The sequence below is a fragment of the Physeter macrocephalus genome, chromosome 7 (genome assembly GCF_002837175.3).
Source record: "Physeter macrocephalus isolate SW-GA chromosome 7, ASM283717v5, whole genome shotgun sequence".
Classification (NCBI taxonomy): Eukaryota; Metazoa; Chordata; class Mammalia; order Artiodactyla; family Physeteridae; genus Physeter; species Physeter macrocephalus.
This window is the reverse complement of record NC_041220.1, coordinates 148,010,738-148,033,311: the sequence shown is the minus strand read 5'-3', so window position 1 is coordinate 148,033,311 and position 22,574 is coordinate 148,010,738. Positions and strand designations below refer to the sequence as shown.

Below are 22,574 nucleotides of genomic sequence, written 5' to 3'. Positions count from 1 at the left end.
TGCGTGTGTGTGTGTGTGTAATTTATTTCCAGCCTCTCCCCATTGTAAATATTGCCAGAGACTTTTTTATTAATTAATTTGTATTGGAGTAGAGCTGTTTTACAATGTTGTGTTAGTTTCTGCTGTACAGCAAGGTGAATCGGCTCTACGTATACATATATCCCCTCTTTTTTGGATTCCTTTCCCATTTAGGTCACCACAGAGCGCTGAGTAGAGTTCCCTGTGCTATACAGTAGCTTTGCATGAGTTGTTTATTGTACACATAGTATCAATAGTGCAGAGACTTCTGATGTCATGTGGCAACCTCACTGCACACAGATGCCACCTGCTTGCTGGTACGTGCACACACACACACACACCCGTCGTAGTCTCCCTCTCCCAGGTTTCCATTAAACTGATAATACAGTTTATTTTCAGGAACAGAGGAATAACGTAGGTACAGACAGACATCACGAAGGAGCTGCAGGTGGCACGCACGGGTTAGAAGTTGCATCAGACTTCTGGACAACCGAGAGCGGGCGGCAGTGTGTAGGATAGTGTGGAGGAAGCAGCATGGGGAGGGCTGGGCACGCCAGACCCCAGACGAGCTCTAGCAAGAGTGAGGACTGAGTGGGACTTGCCCAGCAGTCCAGCGGTTAGGACTTGGCATTTTCACTGCCGAGGGCCCGGGTTCAATCCCTGGTCGGGGAACTAGGATCCCCGCAAGCCGCGTGGCATGGCCAAAAAAAAGAAAAAAGAAAAAAGTAAGGATTGAGTAACGAAGCACGGGGATCCCTGGAGAACTCCACGGCTCCTGTGATGAGCACGGTGCCCAGAAAACCATCAGCACTGTTGGAACCGTTTAGTTAGTAAAGAGACGGAAGGCAGCGGCTGCTGTCTAAGGGTAACGTTCTCCTAAGTCTCTCATGCCGCGGGTCCCAGGCTCACTCACACGTGGGAACTTGAGCGGTCCTCTGTAGACCCTCATTCTTAGCAGGAAACAACCACCAAACTCGCCTTGTTCGGTAGGTTTACACAGTCTGAGACATCAAGGTAGCAAAAGACTTGAGATCCCAGAGAGAGCCAGTAATTCAGGGAACCTAAGAGAAGGTGAAAACAAACAAGGGAACATAAGAGGAAGTTTTTTCAGAGTCTCACTTTGAGTCCTATTTTCAGAGAAGTTTGACAAGATACTGTATCCATCAACAATCATAGGAAGTTCCAATAAAAGAGAAACAAAAGAGTTTTCAGCAGGATGGCTGGATATTACAAAGGAGAATTTTCTAAAGTCTAAAGGGTGATCTGATCCATCTTTGTGACTTCAGTTATCATCCTGGAGCTGGTGGCTGCCAAAGGCACAGCCGTCACCTGCACCTTTCTCTTGCGAGCTGCAGGGTGGTCTCCAAGGCAGTGCCTGTTGGGTGGGTTTGTCTCTCTCTCCGCAACATCCAGGGGGGCCCCTTATGTTAATTTCCCGAGGCTCTTGTTACAAATCATTACAAAGCAGGTGACCTACAGAAACAGGAATCCATCCTGCCCTGTCCTGGAGACCAGACGTCTGAGGTCAGAGTGTCCCAGGGCCGCACTCCCTCCGGAGGTTCCAGGGGAGGGTCCTTCCCTCCTCTTCCAGCTTCTGGGGGCTCCAGGCATCCCTGGGCTCGTGGCCGCCTCCCTCCCGTCTCTGCCTCTGTCTTCCCGGGGCTTCTCCTCTGTGTCTGTGTCTCTCCTCTTCTGTGTCTTAGAAGGACACTGTCATTGGATGTAGGGCCACTTCATCCAGGAGGACCTCATCTCAGACCCTTCACTGCATCACCTCTGCAAAGACCTTGTTTCCAAATAAGGTCCCATCCTAAGGTTCTGGGTGGGCGTGAATCTTTGGGGGCTCGATTGAACCCAGTACACCCCTGCTCCTCCAGGCATCTGCAGGGTCCAACATGGAACTTGTCACCACCCTCCCCAAAACAGAACAACTCAGTGGACCCTTTGGACACCTGCCAGGGTTTCCTGTTTCCTGTCTTTTTTTTTTTTTTTTTTCTTTCTTAGACCATACACTGTATACTTTTAGAGTGAATTATGCATAAAAGTCTGCAAACAATAACATATATTACAATAACATTCTCAAAAAATGCTACTATATTTTAGCGTTGTCAAGTTATATAAAACACATTTTTATAAAAGTACAGGATCTTTTTTCAAGTTTTCAATCACGACCTTCTCAGGTGCCTCAGTGCTACCCTGTGGGCATCTCCTCCCTCCCTCTCCCAGCGCATCCCCTCCAGCCTCATGCAGGATTTGTTCTTTCACTCCACACTAGTCTTTCGTCCTTCCTACTGGCTTCTGCAACCGCAGGGAAATCTCTGAAACAAAACGGAAAGCACGCCGAACTCAGATCAGCCAGGCACTTCCCCCGGCCTGCCGCGTGATTTCCTGTAATCCGTTGCCTAAAGAACGCGATGGAAGGATTTCAAAATCCCTGCCTTCTCTTGCCCTGTTTCCTCCATCCTCATGAATCTCCATTCTCTCTGTGGCCTTTGCCATCCTTAATTTCTTTTTTTTTTTAATTTTTAATTATTTTATTTTTTTGGCTGCGTCGGGTCTTCGTTGCTGTGCGCGGGCTTTCTCTAGTTGTGGCGAGCGGGGGCTGCTCTTTGTTGTGGTGCGCGGGCTTCTAATTGCGGTGGCTTCTCTTGTTGTGGAGCGCGGGCTTCAGTAGCTGTGGCTCGCAGGCTCAGTAGTTGCGGCGCACGGGCTTCATTGCTCTGCGGCACGTGGGATCTTCCCTGACCGGGGCTGGAACCCGTGTCCCCTGCATTGGCAGGCGGATTCTTAACCGCTGCACCGTGAGAGAAGTCCCGCCCGTCCTTAATCTCAATGAGCCTCTACTTCCCAGTCCGCCCCACCCTCCAGTTTCCACTGGAAACTTCCCTTCCTCAAGAATGAAGGTCTTTCCCGACCCCAAGGTGAGGTCCATCCATATGTTCCTCCGAGCGGGGGCTGCTCTTTGTTGTGGTGCGCGGGCTTCTAATTGCGGTGGCTTCTCTTGTTGTGGAGCGCGGGCTTCAGTAGCTGTGGCTCGCAGGCTCAGTAGTTGCGGCGCACGGGCTTCATTGCTCTGCGGCACGTGGGATCTTCCCTGACCGGGGCTGGAACCCGTGTCCCCTGCATTGGCAGGCGGATTCTTAACCGCTGCACCGTGAGAGAAGTCCCGCCCGTCCTTAATCTCAATGAGCCTCTACTTCCCAGTCCGCCCCACCCTCCAGTTTCCACTGGAAACTTCCCTTCCTCAAGAATGAAGGTCTTTCCCGACCCCAAGGTGAGGTCCATCCATATGTTCCTCAACACACTTGTGTTCTGAAGTCCTGCAGCCTAAGAAGCCCATGCAACGCAGATGAGCGCGTCAGAGTCAGGATGGCTGTTGTCATTAACGTTTGCTGCCAGCCTTTCCCGCACGATGGTAACAAAACAAAATAAGATATCAGGGACCAGCCTTGTGTGGACTGTGGCTGTTTCCGAATCATGCAGAGCGTCCAACACACGGCAATATATCAGTAGTGGTGGGACGGATGCCTCGCTTCATTAGATTGACCCAGTTGTGGTTTTTTTTAATACTTATTTGTCTGGTTGCACTGGGTCTTAGTTGCGGCTCGCGGGCTCCTTGGTTGCAGCATGTGAACTCTTAGTCGTGGCATGCACGTGGCATCTGGTTCCCTGACCAGATATCAAACCCGGGCCCCCTGCACTGGGAGTGTGGGGTCTTAAGCACTGCACCACCAGGGAAGTCCCTGACCCCGTTTTTGCTTAGAGAGCTAGGTGGTCTTCACAGCGTGGGCCACATAAACCATCTGTTGTCAGAGGTGCAGCATTCTCTGCATTTCCAGAGGGGCAAATCGACACTTGACGCAAGGATTGAGCGTGAGCTGAGTTGCGGCACCTTGAAGGCTGTCCGGCCTGACAGCTGCTGGCCGCGCGAAAGACGATCCAAGCCAGTCTCCCAGGCTCAGGAGCCGCTGTGAGCTTGTGGCCACGGGTTGGACGGCGCGGACATAGACCGTTTCTGTCACCACAGGAAGTTCGACTGGGCCGTCTGGCTCTGAGCTGGTGCTTCTGAACTGGGGGCGATGCTGCCCCCAGTGGACACTTGGCGGCGTCTGGAGACATTACTGATGGTTACAGCTGGGGGGATGGAGGCCAGGGCTGCCGCAACACAGCCCGCGGGGCCCAGCACGCCCCGCGTCCGACACTCATCCAGCCCCAGCGTCTGGAGACATTACTGATGGTTACAGCTGGGGGGATGGAGGCCAGGGCTGCCGCAACACAGCCCGCGGGGCCCAGCACGCCCCGCATCCGACACTCTTCCAGCCCCAGTGTCAGTAGTGCTGAGGCAGAGAATCTCTGCGTTGACATGAGAGACCCTGTCTGTCTGTCTATCTCTCTATCAACATGAGAGACCGTGTCTGTCTATCAATCATCTATCCATCCACCTATCATTAATCTATATCTATGTACCATCTATCAAATCTATAAATCTTTCATCTATCCATATCTTTCTATCATCTACCAGTCTACCTATTATCTATTTATCCATCTATTATCTGTTTACATTTCTCTGTCATCTATCTACCCTCTCTATATTTCTCTATTATGTATGTATGTATCCATCTATACCTATATCTATCCATCCATCTATTTATCATCTGTCTTCTATATCTGCCTATCCATGTATCCATCCATCCCTCCATTTATCACCTTTCTCTATCTAGCTATCATCTGTCATCACTCTTATTTATCATCTGCCACCTACCTATGATCTATCTTCTATCTGTCGTCCATCCATCATCCATCTCTCTATACCAGTGGTCTTCAACCAAGGGGGTTCTGCTCCTTGGGGGAACACTTGACAATGTCCGGAGGCGTTTGGGGTGTCAGAAATGCTGGGGGGGGGGGCTACTGACATGTGGTGGGTGGAGACCAGGGATCCTGCTGCACAGCCCGCAGGGCCCAGCACACGCCCTCCCCACCGACCCCCGAGTTATCTAACCCAGAGTGTCAATTACGCTGAGGTCAAGAAACGTCGCGGTGCACTGTTCGTAACTTCGGGGGGCGCTATGACATCATCACATCCCACCCTGGGTACAGTACAGGGCTGTGACTTTTAACCTGCCCGGCTTGTGTTGGCAGAGTACAAAGACCGCGACCTTTGTGCTCCTGGGTGAAGAGTCACCAAGCGCGGTTCAAAGTCCCTCATATCTGCTCTTAGGGAGCCCAGTGCAGGGCCAGGAATTCCAGGCGTTTCCTTGTGTTACATGCGTTAGCTGTTGAGGTTGGTGTGAGGGACTTCCTGTGTTTCTTTTTTCTTTTGTGATTATACATTTTGTATCTTTCTTAAGAGAGGGTGTAACTTAGTAATTCATCTGTAAATAGAAGAATTGTTGTTCTGAAATATCTGTTCTACCGTAGGGCACTGTGAGATGGAATGTGGCTTGACTCAGCAACGTTCTGAGGGAATTGCTTGTTTTTGTTTTTTTTAAATCTGTCTAGACTAGTGAACTCACAACTCTAACCCCTCCCACCCGGGGCTCAGCTGAATTCTGTCCAGTTTAATCAGCTGATCTTTGAAGTTAAAGATTCCAAGTTTAAAAAAAAAATCCTCATAACTTTATCCAAAGCACGCGTTTTTGGGGGTAAATTTTCGTAATTAAGAGAGAATTCACAAACCATGAAATTCACCCTTTCAACGGGTGCGGTTCCACAATTCCAATTTTAATCAGAGTTAGCACCCATTCTTTAAAAAGCACCTTCTAGGGGCTTCCCTGGTGGCGCAGTGGTTGCGCGTCCGCCTGCCGATGCAGGGGACGCGGGTTCGCGCCCCGGTCCGGGAGGATCCCACATGCCGCGGAGCGGCTGGGCCCGTGAGCCGTGGCCGCTGGGCCTGCGCGTCCGGAGCCTGTGCTCCGCAACGGGAGAGGCCACAACAGTGAGAGGCCCGCGTACCGCAAAAAAAAAAAAAAAAAGCCCCCTTCTAAAGGTTTTTTTTTCCCCTGTAAAACAGAAGGTTGTACTAGTTTGCAGCCATAATTTCCAAAAGCCAACTTTGAAAAGGAGAACTGCAGGCTTGGGACACATGATGTCATGTATTGTAGTTTATAAGCTTTTCTGATGTTACCTTAAGGGGGGAAACCTCAAGGAAAAGAACTGGGTTTTACAGTGATACATTCTTTCATTATGGTGTAGTAATTATCTTGCAATAATTATATAATGTATGTTTATTGAATTGATCAGTTTAACAGAGATTTAACTATCGTGTACCTAAAACATTTCTACAGCTCACAGATTTAAAAAGTGAAAATTATACATGGAAAGGCATCCCTGTTTTTGGCCCCCATCAATCTGCCTCCATCACCGCATACCCCGCCGACTCCAGGTACCCAACTTAGTATCTTGTATCTTTCTGCAGAAGCCCCTTTCAGGGACTCCCTGGTGGTGCCGTGGTTGGGAGTCCGCCTGCCAACGCAGGGGACGCGGGTTCGAGCCCTGGTCCGGGAAGGTCCCACATGCCGCGGAGCAGCTAAGCCCGTGTGCCGCAACTACTGAGCCTGCGCTCTAGAGCCCGTGAGCCGCAACTACTGAGCCCGCGGGCCACAACTACTGAGCCCGCGCACCTAGAGCCCGTGCTCCGCAACAAGAGAAGCCACCGCAGTGAGAAGCCCGCGCACCGCAACGAAGAGCAGGCCCCGCTCGCCGCAACTAGAGAAAGCCCGCGTGCAGCAACGAAGACCCGACGCGGCCAAAAATAAATAAATTTTTTTTTTTTTAAAAAAAGTCTTTTCAACATAGAGAAGTACATATCACTATCAAGAGTGGACTGACATTTTCTTCACATACTGCCTTCTTTCAGCCTCCTTAGAAATTATAGGTCCTTTTTTCAATTGGTTTAAACATCTCCAAACTAATTTCACTTGTCTAAACAGTTAAGGAGATAAAACCTTTGCTCCCGTCGGATGGAGGAGACGAGTGATTTCCGACACCTTGCAGGCGGGGTTCCAGGCAAAGGGGGTGACTGCTGATGACCCTTGGGGGTCCACTGGTGGTGGAAGGGTGTTGGAAGGGTCCCCCGGATCCCCCCGGGTGGCCAGGTGACACTGCTGATGCTGAGGCTGCCTGCCGTGTCCCAGCCTCACCTACGGGTCCGCTGAATTCTTCCCACCTCTGGGAATGCTAGCGAACTGGGGGTATGTCACCCTCTGTCCGGCCCCCATCTTGCAGAACTGCTGCATCAGAGGCCACGGCACGACGAGGCCGGGGGGGTGTGATCCTCAGGCAGCCTCGGCTCTGAAACGTGGTCCATACCCCTCTGTAGCCCCTTGAGGGTCACTGGGTCGCTCAGAAGTCTCCCAGTTGCAGCCCTTGATATTTATATACATCCTGTGTTAACCTCTGTACCTTAACCTACTTCGGCCATAGAGAAGTGTGAGGAAGAAGAATGTTCCCTCGAAACCCAACGCAGAGCTCAACCCACTGGCCCAGCGGGTGACACCCAGGGTGTGGGGAGCTGAGGGGACCTGGCTTGAAGCACGTTTTCCGCCGCATACCCTCTTTCCCAGCGCCACAGGGGAGAGATGCCGTCCTTTCTTGGAAGCTCTGCTCCCGTGGAAGTTTTCCACCCACCACCGGCCTGTCGGCTGTCTTTTCTCCTGCATTTCAGGGAGGGTTGGGTCTCCTCCACCCACACTCTCTGTCCCCTTGGCCGTAGCTGGTTCTGTTTTGTTAGCATCTGGGATACCCCAGTGAAGGGCACACTGAGCCTCGTAACTTCAAGAGAGATCGCAGGTTGCAGAGAAGCGGAGGATGCAGGGGATGGGATGGCCAGTAAGGCAGGTCTTTCTTTAGAGACGGTTGGGTCACCTCTTTCTGAGCTTTAGCTCAGCTCCCTTCCTACCAGTATAAACAGGTATTCAGAAATTGTCGTTACCATTTGGGTGTAATTATGCTCAGTATACAAGGGGCGGGTGCAGACTGTTTCAGGATGGGGTGGATACATGCTAAGAACTCTTGCAGTTGGTTTCTTTGTGATCATGAGATGCTCCCCTGAAAAAGTTTTACCTCTAACAAACTTCTGGTTACCAGAGGGGATGGTGGGTCGTGGGAGGGAGAGATAAATTAGGAGTTTGGGATTAACAGGTACACACTACTATGTATAAAATAGATAAACAACAAGGACCTATTGTATAGCACAGGGAACTCTACTCAATATCTTGTAATAACCTATAATGGAAAAGAATCTGAAAAAGAATATATATATATACATATATATATGAATACACATATATATATAAAAAACAATCACTTGCTGTAAACTGAACTAACACACCACTGTAAATTACCCATAGTTCCATTAAAAAAAATACTTTTGTCTGGACATCCCTGGTGGTCCAGTGGTTAAGAATCCGCCTTCCAATGCAGGGGACGTGGGTTCGATCCTGGTTAGGGAACTAAGATCCCCCATGCCACGAGGCAGCTAAGCCTGCGCGCCACAACTACTGAGCCCTCGCGCCACAACTAGAGAGAGGCCCGCACACCGCAGCGAAGGAGCCCGCCGCATGCCGCAACTAAGACCCGACGCAACCAAGAATAAAATAAGTAAAATAAATATTAAACGAAAAAAGGTTTCTCTCTATCAGACAGCTGTGGGAAGTGAGTTGAAATTCATTGGCGTCCAGATTCCAGGAGTCTTCGGGAGTGAGGTTTCTTGACATCAGAAGCCGGGTGACAGGTGTATTTAATCCTCTTCCCAGCTCTCTGTGCTTTAAGGTTTGACGGAGTGGTTTGGACTGTCCTAAAGTTGCATCGGCTGTTACTAAATGAAGATGGAGGTTACAGGTAATTGTCAGGTGGAGCGTGATGAGGTTTTATCTCCTCTTTGGGAAATAGGCTTACAAAGCCCATATCTATCTGTCATCTGTCTGTCCTTCATCCATCTCTCCATTCTTTCTATCTGTCCACGTATCTGTGTATCCGTTCCTTCCTGTTTTTGACAGGGGTCGGGGGGGATACAGTCAGCTTAAGAAAAAGAAGGCAGGTGAGCTGGTACAATCGGTCCTTCTCTACCGATGCCTTTAGCAAAGTGTCTCTGGTCAAATCTGGAATCTATGGATTTCGGACACAGGGCTTCTTGAAGATGGTCACGTGGGGCATAGGATCCTCTAGGGTGTACGACAGACGCGATTTTTTAACAGAACTTTTTATTATGAAATAGTGTAAGACGATTAATTCAGTAGTTGAAGACGCAGGAGAAGTTGTAGAATAGTCCACAGAGGGGAGTCCCCACGTGCCCTCCTCCGGGACCCCCAGTGATAACATCCTCCGTAAGCAAAGGACGAAGTTAAAACCAAGAACTGGCTTTATAGGATCTCCCGAGTGGGCCTTCTTTGGGTAACAGTGGAGGTAACTGAAAGGCTCTCTGCACGAAATCTGAGCTTTGATTCTGGGTCCAGAAGGTACTTATCCCTTGTAAGAAGGTAACACCCGGGAGGCCACCCTGGGATGTTTGGGTAAAGAATGGATTAGAAGGATGAAGCTGACGTTTTTCATTGCCGGATTCGGCCCACAAATGTGAAAGACAGGTCTTGACATCTCAGACCCCCCCGAATCCATCTCCACAGCCGTGGCACCTCCTGTTCAGAATTATTTCATCCCCAGCATGGACCCAGAATGGAAAATGTGTGTGTGTGTTTAAGAATTGTTTGCATAATCAAAGAACTGCCCCTCCCTTGCTGTGTGGACGAGACTTCATCCTATTTGTTGATTTATTGTTTGAAATTTTTATGGGAGTAGAGTTGATTTACAATGTTGTGTTAGTTTCAGGTGTACAGCAAAGTGATTCAGTTATACATATACATACACCTTTTTTAGATTCTTTTCCCATGTAGGCCATTACAGAGTATTGAGTAGAGTTCCCTGTGCTATACAGTAGGAGTTTATTAGTTATCTATTTTATATAGAGTAGTGTGTATATGTAGAGTAGTGTGTATATGTCAATCCCAGTCTCCCAATTTATCCCTCCCCCCAGGCTTCATCCTATTTAGAGCAGACCCTTCAAAGCATGAACTCAGTCATTTTTAGGGAACCAGTACTATTTCTGAATCTCTGAAACAGGAAGAAAAGAAAAGGTGATTTCTCGTCAGGTTAAAAAATGGTTCGGTTCCCTAATTTTCAACAGAACACAGGAAATACGGTTTTTATGTACAGGACTCCCTTTGCACATTTAACCAATCTTTGCTAATTTCTCCCTTGGTGGAATTTCTGTTTTGATTCTGCCCCATGGGTTGTTACAATGATCCTGTTATTTCAAGTTGTCTTTTCCTTTATTTGTGAAATAAATGTTCTCCTTAAACATGTCCTCAAAGGGTTTGTTTCTACCCCTTTCATCATCAAAGAGTGGATACGTCCTTTCTTGTGGAGTCTTTTTTCCTTAAAGCACAAGACGGAAGTGTGTAAGATAATGTCACTGCCGACAATCTCCACGATGTAAAGTGATAAAAAAGCCGTGTGTTTCTTCGAGGTTAAATTTTGTCAGAGGTATCTAGAAGAAGATAGAGGGGTATTGCGTATTTCATTTGATTGCTGCAGTCTCAAGGATAAAAAAAAAAAAAGTCATTGGGAAGCCAGACTTCTGTGTCATAACAGTAAGCTTAATTATGTCCATTTTTCGCAGGAGACATTATGCGTACACAGTTTTACAAAATCCTTTGTAAGAGGAGGAATCTTCTCACTTCCAGTAATTAAAACATGAAATGCAAATGCAATTCATAAAAGGGAATGTGGAATTTGGCTGTCTTTCTGGTGAAACTTCCTGTTTCAGAGTCTCCAAGAGAAATTCCCTTTTCTGGCGGGGGCGTGTTCCTGGTGAGGACAGCCACGGGGCCTACCCCACCGGAGCAGAAACCCAGCAGTGTTTCCTTTGCCCAGAAAATGTTGCTATTATTAGCTATCATCCTATTCTGTCTTGGAGCAGACTCATGGTTTGCATGCTTCTTTTGATAAGCTTTTGGAAAGTTCATCACTTTTCCAGAACAGACTGGCTTTTCTTTTTATGAATTCTAATTGTTTTCCTTGAGTGTCTCCTCATCAACTATCTGGACAAAGACAATTGAGTGTGGTGTCCTCAGTGTTGGCCTTTAAATTTCCCCAGATTTCCCAGACCACATCGATGTGTATCCAAAGACTTGAGCAGATCCCTGTTGGGGTATTTGAAAAATGTAAATTTTCATTTCCAAACGTGTTCTCAAACAGGAGGAAGATAAGGAAAAATCCTGTTAGGCTCTGTATGCAAAAACATGAACACATAGTATTAGGTGATTAAATAATAAGGATGCTAGAAGAATCCTTGCGTTGCTTGGTTGAATTTGTACCCCTGGAGCTGCCATAACAAATTACCGCCAAACTGGGAAGCTTAAAACCACAGACATTCATCCTCTCTGAATCCTGGAGACCAGATGTCTGAGGTCAAGGTGCCCCAGGGCCGCGCTCCCTCCAGAGGCTTCGGGGGAGGGTCCTTCCCTCCTCTTCCAGCTTCTAGGGGCTCCAGGCGTCCCTGGGCTTGTGGCCGCCGCCTCCCTCCCGTCTCTGCCTCCATCCTCACGTGGCTTCTCCTCTGTGTCTGTGTCTGTCCTCTTCTGTCTCTTGGAAGGACCCTGTCATTGGGTGTAGGGCCACCTCCTCCAGGAGGACCTCATCTCAGACCTTTTCACTTCATCACCTCTGCAGAGACTCTGTTTCCACATAAGCTCCCGTTCCCAGGGTTAAGAATTGAATCTGTCTCTTGGGGGACACAATTCAACCCTCAACTGGTGGGAGGAGACTTAGAAAAACTGTGTGTAGGTGACCCAAACAGGACCAGGCCCACTGTGGGTCCCCTCCCAGCACAGAGGTTGAGTAGGGTCCAAATAGGCGATGTCGGTTTTCTGGCGCGTTGGTCCGTTAGTGGCTTTTTTCTGTAGAACGTGCTGCGGGAAAAGGGGGGAGACCAGAGGGGAATGGAGGGTGAAATCAGAGGGCGTGGCCTCCCTGTCATCACCCCTCTGATCCCCAAACCCCGAAATAAAACCCAGAGTGGTTCACATTTTCTCCTTTTGTAATTACCTGGCATTCTACGGTTACTCTTACCGTTACCGTCCTCATTCTGTATGCATTTTCCCCAAGCGTTTTCAGTTCCAGCAATCTTAAAGTGAGCCGCGCAAACGTAAATCCTAGTTTCTTTGATTTTCCATCTGCTTCATTTACATTATGGGTTCTCAAAGACAAAAGGAGGCGGCCGCTTTTTTTACCTGGAGTCTGCAGGGCAAAGGCTTTCCCATGGTCCCTCTGTGACCTCCCTCCTGTCCGGACAGATTGTGGGTTTGGGGCTGAGGAAGAGGGCAGGTCAGTCCCTTCTGATTGTGCGAAATGCATTTGCTGCACTTTCTCACACCTCACTCTGCAGTTCTTTTTTTTTTTCCCCACTCTGTTGTGACTTCACAGTGAAGAGATACCTTGTGTTCAAGGTGACCCCTCTATTTATTTTTTAAATTTTTATTGCAGTGGAGTTGAGAAATAGGGTTTGGTTTTTCTCCCCGTTTTTTTGAGGTGTGTTTGACGTAGAACGTTATGTTAGTTTTGGGTGTGCGGCACAATGGTTGGATATTCGTATATATTGCAGCGTGATCACCGCACTCTGTCTAGTTAACACCCATCACCTCACATAGTTACCCATTTTTTTCTTGTGATGAGAACCTTTAAGATCTCCTCTCTTAGCGGCTTTCTCGAGTAAACAGTACAGTGTTACTAACTGTAGTCACCATGCCGGACTTGACATCCCCAGGACTTATTTATGTTGTAACTGTAACCTTCTACCTCTTCACCCCCTTCATCCATTCCCCCCATCTCTCACCCCTCCCCTCTGGCGACCACCGTCGACTCTGTTTCTAGGAGTTTGCCTTTTTTTAGATTCCTCATATATGTGAGATCATACAGTGTGTGTGTGTGTGTGTGTGTGTGTGTGTGTGTGTGTGTGTGTGTGTGTGTCTGTTGGACTTATTTCACTTAGCATAATGCTCTCAAGGCTCATCCGTGAGGTCCCAAGTGGCAGGATTTCCTTCGTTTTTTAATTTTATTGGAGTATAGTTGATTATCACACTAAGTGAAGTAAGTTAGACAAAGATCGTGTGCTGTCACTCATCTGTGGCATCTAATTAAAAATGGTACAAATGAACTTACTTACACAACAGAAACAGACTCACAGATTTCGAAAACAGACTGACGGTTACCAAAGGGGAAACGTGAGGGGGAGAGATCGATCAGGAGCTTGGGATTAACATACACACTCTACTGTATATAAAATAGGTCATCAACAAGGGCTTCCTTCATTTTTACGCTGAATAATATTCCATTTCGTCTCTTATTGGGCAGAGGTGGGTCATGTAACCATCCTTACCTGCAGCAAAGCTAAAAGGCGGACTTTCCTGCTTTCTAACGGGAGATATTCAGAGCTGGGCATGTATATTGGAGAGCCTGCCAATACCGAGCAGGAAAAGCTGTTTGTCCTTTTTCTTTCTACTGCAATAACAACTTCATACCAGCACCACTGAATGTTGTCTCTGTCTTCAGTGCCTTAAAGCCAGTCAGCTTAAAAATTACAGCATGCTGGTTTCATCTGCCTTCAACAAGATGGTTTCCCTGTATCATCCTGTAATCTGATTGCGGTGCTGAGGGACTTCCCCGTCTCTGCGCTGCAGACACTCTGCTTTGCGTTCTCTATGTACAGCACACACAGCTCAGAGCAAGCTTAAAAGATGTTGCAGGCAGAAATGTAAAAAAATAAATAAATCTGTTGAGTCATAGCTGTGTTGTCTTTCTTCTCATCATTAGAATTTTAGCGTGTGGCGAGACAATTGATAACGTTTATATAGTAATGTACCTGCTCTGTCAGAGAGATGAAAACAGTATGAGTCCAAACGGGTTAATTTGTTTGCCTTGAGTTCATAGAACAAGTCAAAGGCAAAGCTCGCACTAGACGCCATGCCAGTGTCCTCAGTTCCCATTCATGCGCCCTTTACCAAATGGAAACACCAGCGTTCTCATGAAAACACCTAAACTGTATCAATGCACTCTCCTCAGAGCCCTTTCCCTACATGCCTCTCTGTGTTGACCTGATTCCACAGAACTTTGTCAACACGCCGCTGCCTAACTGTGATACAATTCTATTGTTACTTCTGAATTATCTTTTGATGAGGATATACTTTTAAAAAAATGTATTGGGGCTCATCATTTGCTTCTGGCACAGTTTCTTTCCTTCATGTTTGTACGTCACTTTCTACTTCCGCAATCATAAAATATTCACGATTGGGAACTTCCTTTAAAAGCCAGGGTGACTTATCAATGTCCCTCACCCCAGCTGCGTAAGCCAGTAGATGTACTTACTTATTTTGCAGCTTGAGAATTTTAATCTGTAGAAAATTCCCTCCCCCCCAGAAGTATTGCTTAGGTATAACTTTGTTTTCCTCTCCATGTTACCATGTGCCGTAAATGGCATTCCCAACTCTGTGAAAGAGGAGAAGGTGGCTTTATGGTTGTGTTGAAGGTCTTTTTCATCTGCGAGCCATCCTCGAATTCCTATTTTCCTGCTTTCTCATCATGTCGATTAGCGTTTTTCCAGCCAGGGAGCCCCAATTCGTTGGCCGTTTTCCACACCTTCTTGCCCTGGGAGAGCCCCTTCCTCTGCGGTATTTCTTCGATAAACAGGGGCAGAAAGGACAGCCGTGTTGGATAAGCTTCCAGAGGCTCACACATGCAGATGTCATTTTTCTGCCCCCAACTTTACCTTTTCTCTGGCCGTAGATAAAATTCCTTTGGATCTTTCATCTCAGAGGTGCCTTAAGTGATTGCCGGCCTGGGGGAGGGGGTAGCAGCTGGACCCCACCCCACGGTGAGGCTCAGAGGATGAAGAGGGGCTGGAGGGAGACCGAAGAGGAGGAGGAAGAAGAGACATTGGGTTGACCGTGTCCCAGCACGGTACACAAGAGGGTTTGATTTCCTTTTATGTTTATTCTGTTGATTTCCTTTCATGTTTGTAGTGGTTGCACTTTTAAAATTTTTCTCTCTGTTACTATCTGCATCGCTTGATTCTAACCCTTGGCAAGTTTTAACAGCAACACTGAGTGCGTTGAGCTGGCATTGATGGGTTAAAGGAAGGAGCTTGTGAGGAGGGCTGTGTTACACCACTTAGCCTTTTTTTTTTTTTTTTTTTTTTTTTTTTTGACAGGACGGTGGCAATCACCAACACGTGTACTACAGTTTTGAGTTTATTAGCCTCTCGTGCAGTGCTTCGTGGGATAAATAGGAACCTGGCGGGGATACTCACAAGTTTTTCATGGGAAGAGTTATCTTCTGATTTTTTTTTTTTATCCAACTTTTTAAATTGAAGTCTAGTTAATTCACAATGTTGTGTTAGCTTCATGTGTACAGCAGAGTGATTCGGTTGTGTAGATGCATATCTATTCTTTCTCAGATTCTTTCCTATTTTAGGTTATTATAAGATGTTGAGTCGAGTTCCCTGTGCTGTACAGTAGGACCTCGTTGTTCTCCTCTTTTATATATGGTGGTGTGTATCTGCTAATCCCAAACTCCTAATTTATCTCTCCCCACCCCCTGCTATCCCCTCTGGTAACCATAAGCTTATTTGCTATGTCTTGTGTCGATTTAGAAAACGTAAAGAAAAAGACACACTGAAGGAGTGTATTTAGCATCCTTTTCCATTCTGCCCTTGCCTGTGTGTGTGTTTGTGGGTGTGTTTCCTCTGGGATGACTCATTTGCGGAAAGGATGGCCAGTCGCCCCTCTTAAAGAACAGTTCGGGGGCAAGTGATCCTGTGTGTGTGTATCAGTTCAGTTGACCATTCTGGACAGGTGCGTGTCACCCAGCCCTCGCACCAGGTGTATCGCCCGGTGCTGAGTCGTCCGAGCGTCCGGGTTCTCTTGAGGTCGGGGTGCAGGTCTCCCGCCCTGGGGGCCGTGGCCGCTGACACCGCCCCTCCCCGCTGCAGGTACAGGCACGTTCGGTCGTGTGCAGCTGGTCCGCGAGAAGAAGAGCGCACATTTCTTCGCCCTGAAGGTGATGAGCATCCCGGATGTCATCCGCCTGAAGCAGGAGCACCACGTCCACAACGAGAAGTCCGTGCTGAAGGAAGTCAGCCACCCGTTCCTGGTCAAGCTGTGAGTCCCCTTCTCCCGGAGCCCAGGTGGATGTTCCTGCAAGGAGGCGGGAGGGAGCGCGCTCACGGCGGGTCCCACTTTGCTGAGACATCTCAGCTCCCGGCCTCGCGGAGGAAGGCGCCGCCGTTCCCACGGGTGCCTGCCCAGGGTGGGACGCCCGGCGCCGCCCCCCTGCCCCAGCCGCGCGTCCGCAGGGGCACCTGGGGCCCCGCCAGAGGCTCTGTCCCCTCCTCCCACCCCCAGCTCCCTGCACAGCCTGTCCAGGCAAGGTTTTCCGGGGACCTCAGTCACCTGCTCACCTCTGCTCACACACATCCTTCCCTGGGTCTCCAGTGGGCCGTTCCGTGTCCCCCTGCCGAGGCCTCCTAGAACCTTCCAGTCGAAGGTGCCCGGCATGGACCGAATGGGTCTCTCTTTCGGCCACGCTCTTTGCTGGCGGGGGGTAAGGCCGTTTCCCACGCAGGGGCCAGCGGTGTGGGCGTCCACAGAGGGCTCTCCGTCCCCACCCCCGGGGGCCCGCCACCGCTACCACCTCCACCGCCGCCTTCCTCACGCCCTCCCAGCCCAGCCTGCTGTGGGCCCCCCTCGCTGGCCTGAGTGCCCGGCTGTCCTTGGCCTCCCAGACCGGCCTCTTGCAAGGCGTCCTTTGCTTTAACTACAGCCGTAGTGATCCTTTCACCTGCACGCGTCCCTGCTGACAAGTCCGCAGGGAATGACCCCAGGGGCTCAGTGTCCTAGAGGCGGCTCATCCCGGGCTCTGGCTTTGCGCCGGGCTCGGCCTCTGGCTCTGGCTCTTTTCAGACGCTCTTCCTTCCATCATCCCAGGAAAGCGACCTGCACTAGAAGGTGGGAGGTGCCATCCCTGTCGTCACCCCAGGGCCACCCGCCCGCCTGTGGTGCCTCCCTCGTCTGCCTCTCCCACCTCACCCTCACCTGCCTTTCTTCTGCGCTACGCCTGCCTCTGCGATACACAGAGACCGGCGCCTCCACCCTGCTCTCGGAGCATCTTGCCTGTGCCCCAGTGCAGGGAGATAACACCTGTCAACTCACAGCCACCGGAGCAATGTCCCCAGGGCCCGAAACAGCGTGTCACTCGGAGCAGGGACGGGTGGCATGTTTGACGGGTGGCAGAAGGGAAGCAGCTGACTTCTTGTCTCACTTTCCTTTTATGAAGCCCAAAGGCCGTGTTGGGCCAGTGTGGACGGGTCAGTAGAGTCTCATGCTGTTGAGTCATTAAAATCGAAACAAAAAAAAAAACTCGCCGGTGCAGTGGAGTCACCACCGCTCCCTGTTCGGGTCTGAGTCTCCTCTTCGCTGGGAAGTGGTGGGAAGATGGGTAGAAAATCTCATGCGTGTAGATCTTCTTCTGGAGAGAGGAAAAGCTGCTACTTCTGGTGTCTCTTCTGGAAACTGAAATCGCGATTCTGGGTAAAGAGTTCAGTTTGCTGGGGTTTTCAGTACACATTTTGTAAAGGAGACGTGGACTCCTTTATCTGTTGCCAAGTCATTTGCACGTGATTTAGGAGAACGGTCTTGGGCTTTTACCAAATACAGGAAGTCTCAAGCCAGAACCCCAGGGTGTGTCCCCGAGGGTGCTTTGCGGCTGCGTTTTCCCAGGAAGACGGGGCACCTGGCCCGCTGGGTTCCGGTTTGCTCTGGAAAGCAAGTGGTGTGAGCTGTTATGTCTCCGCGGTGAAATTGGGAGAACACGGAAGAGAAACAGGTGGAATTGATGGTGAAAACGAAAAGTCTGAGACACTGGTGTTGAGAAGACACAAGTTTGCAGAAGAGGGAGGAAGCCCGTGGGGGCTGCGTGTGGGCGGTGGGCACGCCGCGGAGCGGGCACCGCATGTTTTCTGGGATCAGGCCCGTCCCCCTGGAAGCGTTAGGGTGATGCTATAGGGAGTCTTGGGGGATGGCTTCCATTCTGGGAAGTCCCCCTTGTGGGTTGAATTGTGTGTCGTGTCCTGACCCCCGGTACCTGTGAATGTGACCTTACGTGGAAGTTGGGTCTTTCTCCGTAGGTGTAAAATCAAGATGTAGGTCGAGGTCCTATAGGAGTAAGGTGGGTTCTCCATCCGATGTGATGGGTGTCCTTGGAACAAGCGGAGAAGCCACGCAGAGAGAGAGGAGAGGGCCACCTGAAGACAGAGGTGGAGATTGGGGGTGATGCGGCCACAAGGCGAGGAACCCCAGGGGTGGCTGGCGACCACCAGAAGCTATAGCAGAAGCTCGGATGGATCCTTCCCTGGAGATTCTAGAAGGAACCAACACCCTGATCTTGGACTTCTAGCCTCCAGAACTAGGAGGGGATGCATTTCTGTTGTGTCAGCCCTCCAGCCTGTGGTCTTTTGTTACGGCAGCCCCAGCAAAGTAACACAGACCAGACCCTGTCGTCTCCTGGAGTGGGGACCAGCCTAGGGGATGGGCTCTGGAGATGCTTTCTCACTACGTCAGAGGACTCCCCAGGATAGAATCCTTGAGCTTTGGGAAGTTAAAAGGGAATAGGGGAAAGGAGGCGCATGAAAAACAGAGCTTTAGTCAGATGACTCTGCTTCCTTTACTCCTGGACAGCTAATCAGGCGGTTTCCTCATCAGGTAGGGTAGATTGCCGAATCCAGAGGGGCACAGATTCTGTATTCCGGTGTGCCTTGCTTTCGGATAAGTACCTAAATTGTTGCCATCACAAAGGCTGTAAGCCCTAGTTTCAGTGGGATGGAATTTGACCCCCGGTTATCTAAATGGGGTTTTCTCTTTTAAAGAGTGTGATCTCTCTGCACTGTGGTAGCTCCGCAGTCTGACCGTCTCTTTGCTACCTTGATATTCCTGTTACCGTACGGCTCACTGGGGGCAGGCACACCTGAATGTGGTCTTTTTATATGTCGGGTCCGACTGTGCTATGGCCAAGAGGCAGGAATTCTTCCTGGTCCCTTAGTCCACAGGGCTGCCCCTCTGCGTGTCTGTGTCCTGGCCTCGTCTTCCTGTAAGGACCCCAGCCCTACGGGATCAGGACCCACCCTAGTGACCTCATTTCACCTTCACCCCCTTTTTAAAGACCCCATCTCTAAATCCAGCCACATGCTGAGGTCCTGGGGATTTGGGGGTGGACATATAGACACAGATTTTGCATATAGATTTTGGGGTGGACACTACTACCTAGTGACTTGCTAAGTGCAGGTCTTTCAGTGCACGGGGGTCTTATTATACAGTACTTGTAGCCTTTGGAAGTTTTCCGTGCATTATCACTTGAGGGACCCGGCGGTGTTTGAAAACTGGGATTAAATTGATCCGGGGTCATCAGACTCTAGAGGGGGCCCCACACGTAACGGGGGGGAGAGCGCTGAATCTGACCAGCCCCGCGAACGGGGGAGTAGGGTGCCCAGGGCCACTGGATGGGGCACCGTATTTAGTGGGAAGAGGCCACGAGGGAAGCAGGTATCGAATCCCCCCAGCTGTGCAGTTTCTCGTGGAAATGAGTTGCTTCTCCCAACATCTGCCTTTCATACTGTCCGGAAGTGTTGAGTGAGCCTTACTTGTATTCACATGAAGCCGCATGGAATACCGATGATCCCGGGTATCACACCGAACAAAGACTCAAGTTTCAACTTCCCCTTGAACGATTTGGCAAGTTCGCCCACGGTGTTATTAGCGTTCGGTATTTGAAGTGCTACTGGTTGCGTTTTTGAAAGTCGGCCAGGACCTTCATTACACACACATCAGAGAATGCATTCTGTTCTGGGATAAAGCCATCCTGAAGGCCAGTTCAGCCAGCGTAGAGATAATTTTAGAAGAGCTGACAAACTCAGTGTAGAAGGATTGTGACACAGTCAAGATTTCCCGGGCAGGAAGGCTCGTGTCCTGCCCCTAGACCATGACCCTGCGTCTGCTCCCCGCCCTTTGTGCGTATAGAAATTGCTGGCATCTTAGAGTTGGTGGGATCCAGGACAGGGGTTCTCACCTGGGCACCACTGACACTGGGGACAGGAAATTCTTTGTGGTGGCGGCTCTTCTGTGTAGTAGAGGAGGTTTAACATCGTCAGGGGACACAGCATCCCTGGTGTCTACCCACTCAATGCCAGGAGCACTCCCTCCCTGGTGTGATGACAAAAAAATGTCTTTATACGTTGACACAAAATGTCCCAGGGAGTGAAATAGTCCTGATTACAGACCACTGCCTAGATAGATAGATAGATGGATAGATAGTTAGATAGATAGATAGATAGATAGATAGAATGCGTGGATGGATGGTTGGAAGGAAGGAAGAAAGACAGGATGGATAGGCAGGTGATATAGAAATAGATAGATAAATAGATTGATAGGTAGATATTATGGATGGATGGATGGGTGGGTGGTTGGATGGATGGATGGATGGATGGATGGATACACAGATGGTAGACAAATAGGTTGACTGATGGATGGGTGGGTGGAATGATGGATGGATGGTTGGTTGATAACGCCTGTGATACAGGCACACACAGAGATTAGGTGGGTGTGGGTCCATTCTCACTTTCCTGTCCCAGCCCCTGCACGTGGAGTTCCATCATTTAGTCTTGGTGATGAGCCTGTGGACCCAATGACAGTCCCAGTGCCACGCCAGTCATTGTGCAGTAGAAGACCCAGCTAGCCAGCCATGTTTCATTGGCTTTCCCCTACAGATCTGGGTATGAAAGAACTCAGAGGTCCATCACCCATGGGGCACATCTTTCTCATTATTGGCGAAATGACAGCTTGGATCTCCACGTAGAGGAACTTGGGTCATAGTCTGGAGAGGACGAGCCCATAGCCTAAAGGAAAGGTCTTTCTTCCTGCCCACAACTTGAGTCTGGTGTGCATCTCCATTGGCACATGGACGGGTAGTTAGTAAAACTGTTCCCTGGCTTTTCTGATAGTTAAGGAGGAAAGAACACCCTGTTCTGACTTCCCTTGACCCCTCTTGCACTTGAGTTTCAGAAGCAAAAGTCCAGAAATAGCTCTCCTTCCTCTTTCACCATCGCCTACAAGGGACAGCTGTGACAGAAGGAACACAGCCACTTCCCAATTACTTGTTTTGTTCTTTGTCCAAACATAACGAAATGTCCATTTTGCATTTTGGGGGGTGGGACAAGGTGGATGCTTATAAAATGGAGGTTTGAATTCTCCTGATGGAGGGAAACTGTGACGTTCCCGATGAGGCTCTGGTAGATCCCAGCGTGGTTGGTAAAAGGATGGAATCGTCAGCCCTTCGGGGCGGGAGATCCTAAGCCGCAGAGGGTGCTGCCTCAGAATCTCGCAGAAGGAGAAGGCATTTGTTGGCTGACAGGTGGGGGGAATTCTTGGTGCAGGGGCCACGGGTCAGCCAAGAGGCTGGGACATGGGGAGGAATCTGAGTCCACCTTGGACGCAAGGCTGGACTCGGGTGGGAGCTCCAGCTTTGATGCTGGTGTGTAACTCAGGAGGAGGAGGAGGAGATGGGAACGGGCCCCCAGGGCACCTCTGGGGAGGTTAGATGGACACACTGTACGCCCGGGTACCTCGGAGGGTGTGCTTCGCCATGCGTTCAGCTGGGGACTGGGGTGCAAGGACGGAGCACGAGGTCACCCCGTCCCCGCCTTCCACAGCGGTGTACTGGCCTGGCATACGCCTGGGAAGTTGGACGGGGGAGAGAGGGTTCCAGGTGGGGCAATTTCCAGGGAGCCTTCTCGGAAGAGAGCGAGCGAGTGGTCGTCCTTGGGAAGACATCAGATGGAGCCACCGAGTGTTGGGACCCCTGGGGACCACAACGGGGGGACCCTGGGGTTGGGGACGGCCAAACAAGTTCAGGTCACCTCGGCGGGGCGGGCGGGGGGCACTGGTTACCATGGAGCCGGTTCGGAAAGTGGAAGGGATGTTCCAGAACCTCAGATTGCGCCGGGCGATGGGGCTCAAGAAGGGGTGACGTGAGTGGCTTTCCATTTTCTCCTTTTAATGGCAGAAGTCCAGCTTTACGGCAGCTTCTGGAGAAATTGTGACCAACTTTAAAGTTAATTAAAATGCCATAGGGGAGGTGCTCACTGCAGACTTTGCAAATAAAAGGGAATAATCAAAGGTGGAAAGTGCTTCTTTGAGCTCAGAGCTGACGTCTCTGCCGGTGTGTTCCTGTCATTGTCAACGACGGCCACTTTTTTTTTTTTTTTTTTTGCTGTTTATAGAATAATTGATTAATATGTTCTCTCGAATACATTTTTTCAGTTTTAACTTTTTAATCGTGGTAAAATGTACCTCTTAAAATTTACCATCTTGACCTTTTTTTTTTTAACATCTTTATTGGAGTATAATTGCTTTACAATGATGTGTTAGTTTCTGCTGTACAACAAAGTGAATCAGCTATACGTA

At 49.6% G+C, this 22,574-nt stretch overlaps 1 protein-coding gene across 1 annotated transcript in view; it reads left to right on the top strand.

Moving 5' to 3' along the window:
- The window catches only part of PRKX (protein kinase cAMP-dependent X-linked catalytic subunit), a 92,925-nt gene that overhangs the window by 16,750 nt on the left and 53,601 nt on the right, over positions 1–22,574 (top strand). The window contains exon 2 of the mRNA XM_024115470.3: positions 16,055–16,223. Coding sequence (XP_023971238.1) covers positions 16,055–16,223 — 169 coding nt within the window. The remainder of the gene's footprint in view (positions 1–16,054; positions 16,224–22,574) is intronic.